Source organism: Lotus japonicus, chromosome 2 (assembly GCF_012489685.1).
Source record: "Lotus japonicus ecotype B-129 chromosome 2, LjGifu_v1.2".
Classification (NCBI taxonomy): domain Eukaryota; kingdom Viridiplantae; phylum Streptophyta; class Magnoliopsida; order Fabales; family Fabaceae; genus Lotus; species Lotus japonicus.
The window spans coordinates 64,306,710-64,316,784 of NC_080042.1; the positions used below are offsets into that span (position 1 = coordinate 64,306,710).

Consider the following 10,075-nt stretch of genomic DNA (forward strand, 5'->3'; position numbering starts at 1 on the left):
ATCTTACAAGCCTTTGTTAAATAGTCATATGATTTTAGGTGATCATACTTTCTATTAAATTTGTCCCTCTTGCTACAACCTTCTTTTTTTCTTTGGCTACATTCTAAGAAATAATCACTTGAGTCAATAATTTCAAAATTGAAATGAAGAACTTAGCTTTTCAAAATTGAAATAATCACTTGAGTCAATCACTTAATTGCAATTATGTTGGAAACATGGACTTTAATGTTTTGAATTTGCACGCAACATCGATCTAATATAGTGATAAGATCATGAACTACCTTCGAATCCATCTCCACATGTATGCTAGGGGGATAACGAGGGATGTTGAGTTTTAAGTCCTTTGAAATCTTTCATAATTTAGCTCTAATTGAAGTTCTTAATGGTTTAATCCCAAATTATAGTAAAAGCCTCTAATCACCTTCCCTTGATGATCTTGAATGAGACCACCCACAAGAGGCTTTACAATTAGATTGGTGAACAAACTCATCAATATTCAACTTCCAAGTGCTCGAGGAGGCCTCCAATTAACCAGAATTTCAGTTTTCTGATGCATGGTAGATCTATTTGATAAAGTCAGGTTCTTTGTTTCACCACAACCTGTGTGGAGTATGATGACCAATGAATATTATATGGTTTTTTCCCTTTCTTTTCTTATGTTTTTATTATTTCTGTTTATCTTTTTTAGTCTTATTTTTAGTGATAATTGAGTCTTTTTATGTTTCTGTGTCAATATTTGCATTTTAGTCCTTTTTAGCATCTTTATTTACACTTTTAGTCCTTAGAATTGAGTCTTTTTTGTATTATGGTCCTTGGTCTAGCATGATTAAACAATTAAGGGTAAAATGAGCATTGTAATTTTGAGCATGTGATTATTAGCTTCTGAACTTCCATTGGCTTTGTTTGATGTTTGTTGTTACAAAGTGAGGCTTGATGTTCATTTAGTGTGCAACCAAGTCATAAATGTTCATCATAGGTTGTCTTGGAATCTCTCTTGGTGAAGAATGACAAGAGGTTGAAGAAGTTAAAGGCTCTAGCGGTTTCAGAACTGAGCAATGAAGAGAGTAAGAGCTATTGAAGGCCTTGAAGAGCATTGAATGGGGCAAAGTGAATCGAAAGAAGATCAAAAGATGCCAAACGAGGTGCCCACACATGTGCATGCACCATAGTCACACATGCGTGGAGGGTTAGAGGCTTGACTTTGCTGGTCGAGAAGGCCACGCATGTACGTGCACTTAGGTCACACACATGCGTGGAGGGGCAGTAGCATGACAACTTGACACAGATGTGCGTGCAAGTATGCCATGCACATGCGTGACTCACCAGTTTCTTTTATTGCAAATAGGATCTTTGTGTAACTTTGTTTATATCTTAGATTTTCGGAACAAAGGCTAGGATTAATGTTCTTAGAGCTTTCTTGGAGCTTTATTCCAGATTTGATTATGTATTCCTTAGCCATGCTTGGCAAATTTTCTTTTAGCACTTGGGATGTGAGTCATTTTCTTTGTTATGTTTTAGTTTCTGAGTTTTTATGAATGAAGTTTCCCTTCTATGAATCTTTTCCCTTATATAAAATCAGCTTGAAATTGAAAGTTTCCCTTCTATGAATAAAGTTTCTAAATTTTGCTTATTCTTTTCAAAAAATTGAAATTTAGTTTTGAATAAGAAACCTGAGATTAGATTTTGATTTGTTGCTTGCACCTTAGGAATAAGGGCATGGACTAATAGTTGGTGGCCTGATAAAGAACTCTCATCTTCAATTGAATCATTCCTAGGTACTAAGGAAATAGACTAATGAGATTGAATTGAAAGCTTTGCTTGACTTAAGGAGTTAACATGTAAAGACTTAGGCTAAATCAATCATAGAATGAATTCCGTGAGCTTCATGCACTCTTAGTTGTCTTGAACATAACTTGATTTGGTGAAACTAAACCCAAGTGCTAGTCTTTTATCACAATCATCTCTTTACTTCTTAATCTAGTTCACTTCAAAATTGAATATATATTTCTTTTTCTATTCTTGTGCTCTAAACAACTATTTCTTCACAATTCCTGTGAATTCGACATTCTTTATATTACTTTGATCGTATTGTACACTTGCAGATTGCGTATCATGGTACTACATTTTAACAATATAAATATCACTTCCTAAGCATGTTATCCCTCTTTGATCCTGTGAGAAATTTTCAAGACTGTTTGAGATTATGTGTGAATTATATATCACATTGTTGAGAACTTGGGATTAGTGAAGGACCTTAATAGATACTCGCATCCCTTAGGTTAGTTAGGTTAGTTAGTTAGATATTCTTAATTTAGTTAGTAAAAATTTAGTTGGAGTTAGCAATTCAGCTTACGGAGTTGGTAAGTCTAGGGGAGGGAAAATTATAAATAAGAGGCCAATAGGGTGTTGAGAAGGATTAGTATCTTTTGGGATCATTTGGGATTTAGGAGACTAATTGAGACTCTTGAATTACTCAGTAATAGTGTACTTTTTTAAATTGAATAAACAAATTTTCTTCTTCTTCTTGGCTGACTCTATCAATTTGTACCATTGAATCATGAAGAAATGGAAAATGAGATAGCAAGTTACAAGAGAGAAAGTAATACAATACCAACTTTAAAGGTGAAAATGCTTACAGAAGAAGGCTGATCAAAGTGGAGCAGCACTGTGACACTATGGGAATAGCTGAAGAGAAGAAGTTCTTAGAGCCCGAGATGGCTTTGTCAGGTAATGCTTTACTTTGGTGGTAATTCTCGAAAAGACGCAACCAAAAAGAAAAATGGTGGGAGTTTGTGAAGGCATTGTTGATGAAATTCCAACCAAAATTGGAACCATGCATACGAGTACAAGGTCAAGATTTTGAGGAGAAAGAAATCCATAGAAAGAAGAAAGTTTGGCAGAGTGTTAGAGAGGGTCTGGAAGCAGAAGTGGAGGTTAAAGCTGGTTCTGTTGTTTTAATGGTAGAAAGTTTTCTATCAAAGGAGGAGCCAAGAAAAATTATGAAAAACCAAACGAAGACAAAGATACATGAGTATTAGGAGGAAAAAGATCTGAAAATTTGTACTCCGGATAGTAGTACTAGGCGAGTTTGGCCAGAGATAGAGAAGAAGAACCAGCTTATGAAGTTAAAGAAAGGCAAGAAGAAGGAAGAATTCAACAACCACTGGTAGGGGATAATACAATGGCTTCAATAAAGTAGGATTTTCGTGATTTAAGGGCAGGGAAGAGTGTTTCCCCCCAATTGCATAAAACCCGGGGAAATTTAGACAGTGGGAGAGACGAAGACTAATCAAGTCAATCGTTTCGCTTTGAAACAATTATGTCTTTTAGAGTCATCCTTTTGCTAGAGGTGACGATGAAGGGGCGCTAACATTCGAGCTTCTTGGCCGATTACCCTCCCCTCATCTTTTATGTTTTTCACTCTTTAAATTGATTCAATTCAATTAATTTCAAATATTTTTAGAATCAGTTTCCTTTCTCCCAATCACTCTACACAAATCAGGCATGCTATTTTGATTCCCATTGTCTCTTTGGTTTGTTCCTGTATCTGTTTCTTCTCATTCAAATTCGCATCTAGCAGGGAAATAAAACTACCATATTGAAACAAATGGCTTCGATTGTGTCATTGTTTGTCGTTGTTTATTTTATGTTATTGTGGTTAGACTCATCTAATCATAGCAGCACAATCAAAGCAACAACTATATCCTATATGAGAGAAATAGTTCCAAGCACTGACATAATGGAAGACATTTGTTTCACGAGAAATATGGCTTGCAAGAGGCTAATTCAAATGGAAAAAGATGGATACAGGAAAACCAAATGGATAATGGAAATCAAAACGACGTGCCATATTTTTGTAGGGCCAGGAGGACATAAGAGGTGTTATGAAAACCTTTGACTTGAATTGAATCGATTCAAAGTGTGAAAAATGTAAAAGATGAATTATGTAGAGTATAGCTTTGGGTCTTCTCTGGGTTGAAAGAAGGAGAGAAACCTATTTCCACCTCCAAAACCACTATATTGTGGTTTGAGTACGGCGAATGATGTTACTCAGGTTATCATTTCGCTTTGAAGCAGTTATGTTTTTAGAGTCGTCCTATGCTAGAGGTTAATACGAAGGGGCGCTAACACTTAGGCTTCTTGGCCAATTCCCCTCCCTTCTTCTTTTATGTTTTTCACTCTTCGAATTGATTCAATTCAAATATATTTAGAATCACCTCATTTCTCCATATTTCTCAACACAAATCAGGGATGATTTTTTGATCTCCATTCTCTTTTTGGTTTGTTCCTATACCATTTCTTCTCGTTTAAATTTGCCTCTAACAGGGCAATAAAGCTACCATGTATGCACGTATGCACGAGACCTGATTTGTCCTTCATTGTGAGTGTGTTGGGTAGGGCTTTATCTAACCCTAGACATGCTCATTAGGTTGCTGCTAAGAAGGCTATGTGGTATTCGCAAAGGACAAAGGATTACATGCTTGTCTACAGAGAACTTGATGACTTAAATGTTATAGGGTATTCTGATTCTGATTTTGATTTTGCTGGATGCCCTTATGATCAAAAGTCAACTTCTTGATGTATCTTATGTTGGCTGGTGCTGCTATATCCTGGAAGAGCGTTAAATAAACTTCGGTAGCCTCATTGATAACTCCAGACAAGTGTACCCATTCGTTACATAGTAATAAAAGATATTGAACTCAATGGTTGAGGTTGCCTAAATCAATTTCCTCTAAAGAAACACTAAAAAGACTAGGTAGCAAAGGTTTGAGTGAAAAATAGATGTGAATGAAATAATTGCTTAAATTATCAAAACGAAATTGCGATGAGTAAAAACAATTAAGAAGAACGGTATCTAGGATATGATTTCATCAATCTAATATATATATATATATCCTTAAAGAACCAAAGGACTCATGAATTATGTGTTCAAATCCATTAAATGAATATCGATTTAGATGAAGGCAGAGACACGAATATGAGTATTATCCGCGAGTATGAGACGAGTACGAACACACTTATCAATAAATATCCAAATATGTTTGAAATTCATTAAACAGATATCCGTTTAGGTGATGACGAACGCAGATATAAGTATTTACCCGCGGGTTGAGGAACGAGTACGGATGTCGGACCGGTTGCCATCCCTAAACCCTAAACCCAATCATAATTGTAATTTAATAGAGGCAGCAGAATTATAAATATACAAATAGTAATTTCCACATGGGCTGCAAGGCTGGAAGGTGCAACAGCCACGAAGGATCCAAGTCCACAAACTAGCATTTTTCTGGTTTCAACAACATTCATCGAAGAACAGTCGAGGACCAAAACCTTGTTTGGAACACAGCCATGAATTCTAACCTTCTCAGAAACCTCGCTTTCCACACGCGCCGTCTTCTTCTCTCTCCCTTCAATCGCAGCTTGAACCCCACTCTTTCCCTTCTCTCTCTCCGCACACCCTCCTCTTTCTTCTCTTCTCAGAGTGATCCACCTCTTCCCCCGCATGCCCAGAAGAAACAAGACCCTCTTGTTGTCGAGGAAATCAGCAACGAAGGTAATACCACACACCCATTTTGGATTTTTCACCGTTCTCCTTGTTAATTGCTCTCTGTTTCGTTTTATCTGGGTGCACCCCATCTGTTTGATAAAATGCTTCTGTGAATAGTCCTGGTTGTTTCATGCTATATATTAAAACCCAGATATCAAACTGGTAACACTTATAAGTCATAACACCCCTTTTTCTCATTGCCCGATCGATTGAATTGGCTTTTCCGGTTTTAAAATTTTGATTAGTAAGTTTTAATTTTTTGACTGTAAGGTTAAAGTTTGGTTGTGTTATTTATTGGGTTGAAGAGTTGAAGAGGCGTGTGGCAAGGCTTCAAGAAGGTGATGAGGATGCGATACCTTCGTTGTTTGAGGCAATAATGCAGAGGTACTTGACAGACAAGCCTATAGAAGCTGACCCGGAGTTGATGAAGGAAATTCTGGGGAAAGGAACAGTGTCGGAATCGGAAGAAGATGTAGATGATGAAGAGGAAGAATGGGAATCTGATTTGGAGGGAATGAGTGACATTGATTATGAAGACGAGGATTTTGATAATGGTTCTAAAGGAAGGAAGAGTGACGTGACTGAGAAGAGATGAATGAACTCACAATTCACAATTGCCAATGCCAGTCTCAACTCTTAAGATTTATAGTTAGCAGTAAATGCAACACATAGAAGAGGCTTTTGGAATGCTTCAGTACAACTTTACTATGTTTGTTTCTATTTCTACACTTAGTTTGTAGCATCATGGATAGAAATTTTGGAATTTTGTGTTCAATCTCAACTAAGAAATTACATCATATATAGTACTTACACACTGCTTCTATGCTTAGGTTCTAAGGCATTGTTCTACATATTATCTGAAGCATGCTATACACAATTGCAAATTTGTTCTTCCTAACGCCTAATCTCAGGATGGTGCTAGCGTTATATTGAAGGACCAAGGTGGTATCTCAGGACCATATTATTTGATATTCATTTGGTGTTGGGTTGCCAATATCAACCAAAAATATACCTAAAAATATTAAGACAAAATTTTAGTAAAAGAGTAAATCAGTTGTAGGCATACGAAGGAGCTACTACTACTAGTGTGAGAACTAACCTGAAGGAAGATGAAAGTTGTGTCAGCTCTTGTGAGAGTATGGTTAAAAAAAACAAACCACATTCAGCTATTACATTTTGTTGTTAGACATTTCTTTACAGCAGCAGCTCTAGCACAATCTGCAAAGCCCTGGAAATAAGGACATCAAATAAAAAGTGAATGATGAAATATAAGAAGAAAATGGATCAGAGATTATACTTGTCAAATTGAGAATTTTTTTCTCATTTCTTTTTGTTGTTTTTTGTGGTTATGTGCATCTTATGTTTGCATCTCTTTGATTTTGAAGTATTGTAGTATTCTTATTTCTTGAGGTTTATCACCCTTGGATATAAGTATCGTTTGACTGCTCTTAAAACATTTATCTAGGAGCCTTTAACCAAAAAGAAGTAAAGTGGTAAAATAGTTGAGAGACATCTCTCAGAGGTAGGATTCGAACCCCTACAGGTGGAAAATCCACCCTCTCCACACACCTTACAAAAAAATAACTAGGTGGCTAGTGGGCAATAGCTACATTTTCTTGCGTTTGTTCTATAATTTTTAGTATCTTCCTTCATCAAATTTTAATTTCATCTATATAAATGGCGGTCAAACGGGACGATGTCGATTAGGGATTACTGAATATTAGGATACTAATCTTTGAGCACTTGATTAGTTGAATGATGAATACCATTGGATTATGAGCCTCATTCAAATTTTGCTTTTGTTGTAAGCTTGATAAAATTTAAAAGGATAATAAACTCAAATTTCTAGTTTAAAGTGAGTAGATCATTATGCCGAATAAAGGTTCAAGAATAAAGAGAATGAGGGTTGGTGGGCGTGACCAGAATCCAATTCACATGTACCAAAGGAAAGAAACTTGAATTGGACTGTTGAAATGCGGTTTATACTAAACTGTGAAAGTAGTGACTAGTGATGCAAGATTGAAGATGCCTTCCTTCAGTTTGAGGCTTCTCACTTTCTGGCCTGTGCCTCAGTGTTGCAGGTCCAAGTTGATTATCTTTTATCTTTTAGGATAAAAATGACAATTTTGAAAAGAGAGTTGGGTAATGGTTCCTCTTTTATTTTATCTTCACTCACATGTGCATTATCTTCCAAGTTTAGGCTCAAGATTTTCTACAAATTATGATCCAAGATTGTGTGAGTAAAAGTTGACAATAACATGGTAATGTTTGATCAAAAAAATAAAATTGGTCATTGTAAACCTCAAAATTTCTGGTCCTAGCGTATAGAAAGGAATGGAAAACATTGGTTACTTTTATATTTAGTAACTTTCGGTAAGAACCATAGCATTAGCACTTAGTGTCCAATATTATATCTTACCTTTTTCGAATAAGATTCGTCGATGTATAATAACACCCAAAACTGAAGAAACAAGGTAGAGAAGAAAAATAAAATACACTCGTCACCAAGGGTTGAAAGTGCATCTTAACTAAATTCAAATTCAAATGAAGTGCAAACTGGCCCTTGAAGACACAGGAAGAGTTGCATTTCTCAACAAGAGAAAGCACATGCATGATTGTGTTGATGCAAGGCATGCCAATAAGCCTTGTTCATGTTCTAGTTTGGTCTCTCCTCCTCAGCAACAAGATCCCATAAAAGATAAATTGGTTGAATTCCTTGGTAGCTGTTGTTTACTTTGTGTCTGTTGTCCAATTGGTTCTCTGGGCTGTTTCATCAAGCTACCTTGCAGAATCTGTCGTCGAGTAATGAGGCGTGCTAGGCACTGGGCTTGTTGTGGACAAAAGAATAGGATGGTTGCGGAGTATTCTTCATTTTCTGACATTGATTCAGATATCACTTATGGTAAGATTAAGCCTAGTAGTGTTTCTGAAGCCAGAAGAGACAGATTTCATTCTTTACCATCTAAATAGTAGGCTACATTAAAGCACAATTTCAATGTTTGTTAGTTTAGTTGTTTCTTCTTATTCCATAGTGTATCAGTGTATGATTGTACTACACAACAAGCTCTACATTTTGTATCTGAAAAGTGAAAATGAAACCTTCGTGAAAGAAAATAAAAATAGATCATTATCCTTTAGACACTATGAATTCAGATTGCATTTGATTACTATGAAAACATCATTTATCATTTAAAAATGTCAAGAATGGGATTCGAACCCATGCCCTTTCGGACCAGTACCTGAAACTGGCGCCTTAGACCAACTCGGCCATCTTGACTATGTTGCTACATTTATTTTTTGATTAATTACTATGTTGTTACATTAAACACACTACGTTAATTATTCAAATCTAATTATCTAATATAAATTGAGGGATCTCAACCTATTATATTTTACATCTTATAATTAGCTTTTTGGGAAATTTCGTAACGAACAATTTCAACTAAATCTTTCAATTTCTTATTTTACTATGTTCAATTCTATGTATTCCTCTATCTGTAGAGTACATTGAATGAACAAAAATGACTATAAGAGTTTCGGTTATTCGTATTAACAACAACTATATGAGGAATGTTTTTATGCTGTGCTAATGATTTTATAACTATCTTTGTAGCTCTAAATCTTTTTGATTTATGCTCCTATCTAATATTTGGATATACTGAGAAAGATGTACAGTCTAGTGAGGCTACTACGAAATATTTACTCATAGGTGGGGCACACTCTTCTATTCTGGTTCATGGTTTCTCTTGGCTATACGGTTCATCCAGGGAGAGATACAACTTCAAGAAATAGTGAATGGTCTTATCAATACACAAATGTATAGCTCTCTAGGTATTTCAATTGCGCTTTGTCAAATGTTTTTTCCTTGTTTGTAATGCTTTTGAATTAAACCCAATCAAGATTCAATCGTAGTAAGTAGATGCGAGTTTATCGTCCTTTGAGAGGTGTAATACTTTTTTCCGTTTAATAGTTAACAAACTTAAATGATGGTTGCACAATAGTTTATTGTTTGTTTATACATGAAACTATATAGAAATCAGATAAAAGAGCTGGCTTCACGAATGTAGATAGTTTTGCGGATTATAATTTCATTGTTTGACCTCTATGTACTCTCTATTCATTCACATATAAATATTGTTCTATGCAATTGATTTCTTCCACCATTTCTTATCTTACTATCTAGTCCCCCGACGTAGAAAATTCTCGACTTAGTTATATTAACACTCATTCTAACAATAGTGAGTAACATTAAGCATGAATTTTTGACTAGACTAATGATCTAACCTTATCCTAAACATTAGAATTATTAGATGATGTTACCTAGTTCAGATTTAAATATCCAGTTCCCACTACCTTATCTAATATAAATTTATGTTCTAGGTGATGAATCCAAAACAAACATCAAACAAAAGGGAAAATCATTGAATCATGGAAAAGAATCATATAATTAACTCTAGTTCGGGCTCAAGAACGTGTGAGTTCCCTACACAAGTTCAAATCAGTCATAAAATTGAGCAAAAGAAGATG

At 35.4% G+C, this 10,075-nt stretch overlaps 1 protein-coding gene and 1 non-coding gene across 2 annotated transcripts; one reads left to right on the forward strand and one right to left on the reverse strand.

Annotated features, from left to right (window-relative positions):
• Positions 1-5,229: 5,229 nt before the first annotated feature.
• LOC130738839 (uncharacterized) lies at positions 5,230-6,377 on the forward strand. The gene is made up of 2 exons (XM_057591006.1): positions 5,230-5,554; positions 5,854-6,377. Exons 1-2 carry the CDS (start codon positions 5,350-5,352, stop codon positions 6,141-6,143), a joined length of 495 nt encoding a protein of 164 aa, XP_057446989.1. The 5' UTR covers positions 5,230-5,349; the 3' UTR covers positions 6,144-6,377.
• A 2,367-nt stretch (positions 6,378-8,744) lies between these two features.
• On the reverse strand, positions 8,745-8,825 carry TRNAL-CAG (transfer RNA leucine (anticodon CAG)). Its single transcript has one exon. It is a non-coding gene; the product is annotated as a tRNA-Leu (tRNA).
• Between the last annotated feature and the right edge of the window lie 1,250 nt (positions 8,826-10,075).

Excerpts from the sequence above, each read along its gene's own strand:
- LOC130738839 (XM_057591006.1), top strand. The coding sequence starts at position 5,350 with ATGAATTCTAACCTTCTCAGAAACCTCGCTTTCCACACGCGCCGTCTT. Across the intron at positions 5,555-5,853 it reads CGAGGAAATCAGCAACGAAG|AGTTGAAGAGGCGTGTGGCA; the intron begins GTAATACCACAC and ends ATTGGGTTGAAG.